At 39.9% G+C, this 5262-nt stretch overlaps 1 protein-coding gene across 1 annotated transcript; it reads left to right on the top strand.

Moving 5' to 3' along the window:
- The first annotated feature begins 3443 nt into the window (after positions 1-3443).
- LOC100668703 (olfactory receptor 7G2-like) lies at positions 3444-5060 on the top strand. The gene has a single exon (XM_064280544.1). The coding sequence runs from the start codon at positions 3670-3672 to the stop codon at positions 4606-4608; it is 939 nt and encodes a 312-aa protein (XP_064136614.1). The 5' UTR covers positions 3444-3669; the 3' UTR covers positions 4609-5060.
- Positions 5061-5262: the final 202 nt, after the last annotated feature.

Genomic DNA, 5262 nt, shown 5'->3' with positions numbered 1-5262 from the left:
CACGGAAGAATATATTCTTTGATGGTTACGAGGGTAAGGGTGGAGGGAAAGGAGCATTCACTAACCAGACAGTAGACAAGAATTATTTTAGGTGAAGGGAAGAGCAACATACAATACAGGGGAAGTCAGCACAACTGGACTAAACCAAAAGGTAAGAAGTTTCCTGAATACAACCAAACACTTCCAAGGACAGAGTAGCAGGGACGGGGGTCTAGGGACCATGGTTTCAGGGGGCATCTAGGTCAATTGGCATAACAATGTTTATTAAGAAAATGTTCTGCATCCCAATTTGATGAGTCATGTTTAGGGTTTTAAGAGCTAGCAAGCAGCCATCTACAATGCATCAATTGTTCCAACCCACCTGGAGCAAAGGAGAATGAAGAACACCAAAGACAAGAGAAATATGAGCCCAAGAGACAGAAAGGGCCACAGAAACCAGAGACTCCATTAGCCTGAGACCAGAAGAACTAGATAGTGTCCAGCTACCACCAATGACTGCCCTGACAGGGAACAAAACAGACAGTCCCTGATGAAGCGGAGAAAAATGGGATGCAGAGCTCAAATTCTAGTAAAAAGACCAGACTTAATGGTCTGATTGAGACTGGAGGGACCGCAGAAGACATGGCCCCCCAACTCTCTGTTAACCCAGAACTGAAACCATTCTCAAAAACAACTGTGTAGACAAGGATGAGACTTGACTATAAGACATAAAATAATACTCATGAAGACAGTGCTTCTTAGCTCGAGTAGATAGAATACGTGATACTAAATGGGCAGCTGTTGTCCAGAGGAAGAGATGGGAAGGCAAAAAGGGACAAGAGCTGGTTGAATGGACACAGGAAATCCAGGGTGGAAAGGAGGAGTGTGCTGTCACATTACAGGGAGAGCAACTAGCATCACATGACAATGTGTGTATAAATATTTGTATAAGAAACTAACTTGAACTGTAAACTTTCACTTAAAGCGCAAGAAAAAAAAACAGTGGAAAAAACTATGACGGGCAGATTCTATTTGAATGGAAGAGTTCAGTAGTTTACATTCTTCTTTTTGAAGCCACTATGCCTTCTTATTTTTTATTATGTCATATGTTTGAAGTGAATGAGGTTAAGATGAAGAAGAGAGACATAAAGCCATCTTATCTCAAATTGTTTTTCAAATAATATACCAAAAATACTACAAATTAGAAAGAAAAATTCATATGGAATTTAACATGTAGTAAAATAAATTGATAAACACAGGAAAATATTGAATCCATTAAAGATGGAGATTTTTAAGTGAATGTTCACATGGAACACCATCTTCGTATATTAAATACTTTTTGTCATTAGACTAAATCCACTGAGAATAAGGATAAACCTCCATACTAGTGCCAGCCAGTGATATTGTGATTTCTCATGACTCCATTAAAAATCAAGAGCCAAAATATCAAACCACATTCTACTAATGTGAAGAAAAATGTGTATCAAAATTATTGGGACACAACAACAAAAAAAAAGCTGATTATGAAACCCTAAAAAGGGAGTAACAGGTCTATGTGTAGTGATCACAGTCAGAAGTGATCACAGAGAATGGCTTGAAATATGCTCTATGCAAATGTATAAAGATTAAGGATCAGGGATATTCAATGACACTTAGGAAGTAACAATGCTCCATATTTGCATTTTACTATAACTTAGCTACATTTCTAAATATAATATTTGTGCCCTCATACATACATTAAAATCTCACACATAAAATTGGAATCAGGCTTTCTAACATCATTGGTAAGATAGAGATGCTTTCAGTTGTACTCAAAAACGACTGCAATCCAATTAGAGAAGTATGGTATATCCACCTGTACAAGGTATGTGACTTGGAGGTGAGAAAAACAGGTAGAGAGAGGTAAATGGCTTGCAGCTGGTCTCCTAGGGGCTGGGAATCAGCCATCCTGAATTCTACCTTCTATTGTTTTGGGCTTTTACGATTTGCAGTGTGATCAGAATGTCAGTAAAAGTGTTTGGTTAATGAGGAGCTTTGGATATGGAGCCCCCAGGGACACAGAGACTGCAAATAATCTACGTGTAACCACCTCACTCACTCACTTTAATACCCGAAGATGCATGCAGACGGTACCACTTTCGTATTCCTCTCCCATCAAGAAGCAGCACACTTGATACCCCACCCACAGATGACCCTCTTGCCGGGGAGCCTGGTGCCTCAACTTGGTCCCTCTGCCTTTCCTAAGGAAAGCTCTTCCATCTACACCATCCAACATCCAGGGCAGATGCCAAACGTTATTCCTCACTGATGCCAGTCAGGTAACCTGAATCCCATAGTTAATGTTTTGAAATGAAGACAGGTGTTTTAATACAGGTTCATCCAGCAGAATGATGCATGTGAAGATAGTATGAGCATGAAATGATTGGAATCAAGTCACCCCTAACCTCCTGCCTGTCTCCCAACTTCCTGACATGTTTCCTTGAATCTTTGCACTGATGGCAAGGAGTTGTGATTCTGCTAGTGTCCTCCTCTCTCTCCACAACGGCAAGGACCGTTTTCCTCCCGACCAGAAGCCTGCCCCATCTCAAACCGGATGACTGTTTTAAGATTCTGACATTTACTAACACTCTTGTAGTGGTGAAGAGGGTTTATCAACATCACCTTACCTTCCCTTTCCTGGTTTTTAACACACATTTGTATTACAGGTTTCCCCCGCTATCTGAAAGTAGAGTATTCCTATGAATCCTTTCATAAGCCGAAATGGTGTAAAATGAAGAAGCAATTACCATAAATTTATTTGAAAAAAATTTTTGAGAGTTGCCAGACTCAAAACATAACCCATTATTTCATACCAAATAACATATATAACCTAAAATAATGCAAACATATAGTGTTGATACACACATTTCAAAGCTATGGCAGTTTAATGCTGAGCGTAGTTTTAAGAGAAGGAGCTCTGGGAGAGTCTCTTATCACTAGAAAGGGTTCAATGCCTATTTAAAGGCCCACTGCAAAACACTGAATGCTGGTTTCGAGTTTCTCCTTTTTTTGTAAAAGTGAAAATCCAACTCAAATTTCTTTTAGTTAGCAAAGCAAACAAGCACTGATGTGGGTCTTTTGAAAAAGCAAAGTGGCATAAAGTGAACTTTCAAAAACAGGGGATACCTGTATTTCTGTTGCCCAATTCTGATTTCTGAAGAAAGCAGTGGAATCTGACACAGACTCATCAGGCTGCCTCCAGAGTGTATCTAATTTTCTCTATAAAATTACCGAATATTTAAAATGATAATAGCACGAAGAGAGTAATAAAAAAAAGACCACCCTCTCACCCTTTCCAAAATAAATAAATGTTCACACTCTGCGATATCAGCTTCTGCATCTTTTTTAAATAACCAAATAATATGCATCCAGATGGTAGCACTTCTGTATTCACCTCCACTCCTCTTGTTCCCATAAAAAAAAAAAAATGACTACCCTTTCACCCCTTTCCAAACTAAATAAATATTGACACTCTGCTATATCAGCTCCTGGTCTTTTTTGGTTTTTGTTTTGCCAAATAATGTGCACACTGACAGTATCACCATTGTATTCCTGTATTCCCCTCCATTCCTCCCATTCCCATCCCAAGATGGTGTTTGCTGACATTTGATTGTAAGTCACCTCATCATCTCTATCAGATCCATCAACAATATGGAACCTAGAAACCAAACAGGAGTTTCAGAATTCCTTCTCCTGGCACTGACAGAGGATCCCAAAGTGCAGCCTCTCCTTTTTAGCCTGTTTTTGTCCACATATCTGGTCACTGTCCTGGGAAACCTGCTCATCATCCTGGCTGTCAGCTCTGACCCCCACCTCCACACCCCCATGTACTTCTTTCTTTCCAATCTCTCATTTACTGACATCTGTTTCAGCACCACCACGATTCCAAAGATGTTGGTGAACCTCCAAGCACAGAATCAGAGCATCACTTACGCAGGATGCCTCACCCAGGCCTGCTTTGTCCTGATTTTTGCTAGTTTGGAAAGTTTTCTCCTTTCAGTAATGGCCTATGACCGCTATGTGGCCATTTGTCACCCACTGAGATACACAGCTATCATAAATCCCCGCCTCTGTGGCCTGCTGATTCTAGTCTCCTTGCTCGTTAGCATTGTGGATGCCCTTCTCCACAGTCTGATGTTGTTGCAACTGTCCTTCTGCACAGACCTGGAAATTCCTTACTTCTTCTGTGAAGTTGTTCAGGTGATCAGAGTTGCCTGTTCTGAAACCCTCATCAATAACATCATCTTATGTTTTACGGCTAGCATACTGGGTGCTCTTCCTTTCTCTGGAATCATTTTCTCTTATACTCAAATTGTCTCTTCCATTTTGAGAATACCTTCAGCAGATGGAAAGTATAAAGCTTTTTCTACCTGTGGTTCTCACCTTTCAGTTGTTTCCTTATTCTATGGGACAACTTTAGGTGCGTATATGAGTACAACATTTACACACTCTTCCAGGAAGACTGCAGTAGCTTCAATGCTGTACGCTATAGTTACTCCCATGATGAATCCCTTCATCTACAGTCTGAGAAACAGGGACATGAAGGGAGCCTTTAGGAGCATTATCAGATGCACACTTGCTTTTCAGTGATTATATTATCTCCTTTGGGTTTGGATTTCTAGATTGCATCAAAGTGACAGAGTCACAGATGGCTGCAACAGACTCAGCTGTCATATCCAGACATCAAGCTCAGAGACACAAAATAGACTGTCCTTGGACCTATTGTTAATAGAGGACTTAGTATTAATAGACCTTTCCATAGAATCATACAGAGGATATCTCCTCCCATATGATCACTGAGAATAGCATCATATATCCCTTTCTAATCAAAGTTCTGTCTGGGAGAAAATAATTGCTATGAGAGCTTTATACTAACAATGCAGAGTATGTTTTCTCTTGAGAAGTTAATTCGTATAACCACCACAAGCACTTAATACAATGCCTGGCACCTAATACTCAATAAAATTTAACTAGGACCACTGTGTTCCATATGTTGCCATAATATATAAGGCTTATTATTTCTTGTTCTCACATATTTTCCACTTTCCTCAGGATTTTTATTGGTTTACCATTATTGTACATTTTAAGGTCATCTCTACTTTGAGGAGATAGCTCTTCCCCAGTAATCTTTTGAGTGCCTTCCAACCTGGGGGGCTCATCTTTCAGCACTATATCAGACAATGTTCAGCTGCTATTCATAAGGTTTTCATTGGCTAACGCTTTTCAGAAGTAGACTGCCGGGTC

Source organism: Loxodonta africana, chromosome 3, assembly GCF_030014295.1.
Source record: "Loxodonta africana isolate mLoxAfr1 chromosome 3, mLoxAfr1.hap2, whole genome shotgun sequence".
Taxonomy (NCBI): domain Eukaryota; kingdom Metazoa; phylum Chordata; class Mammalia; order Proboscidea; family Elephantidae; genus Loxodonta; species Loxodonta africana.
Note: the sequence above shows the minus strand (reverse complement) of the source record. Positions and strands in the feature narration are given on the sequence as shown.

Excerpts from the sequence above, each read along its gene's own strand:
- LOC100668703 (XM_064280544.1), top strand. The coding sequence starts at position 3,670 with ATGGAACCTAGAAACCAAACAGGAGTTTCAGAATTCCTTCTCCTGGCA.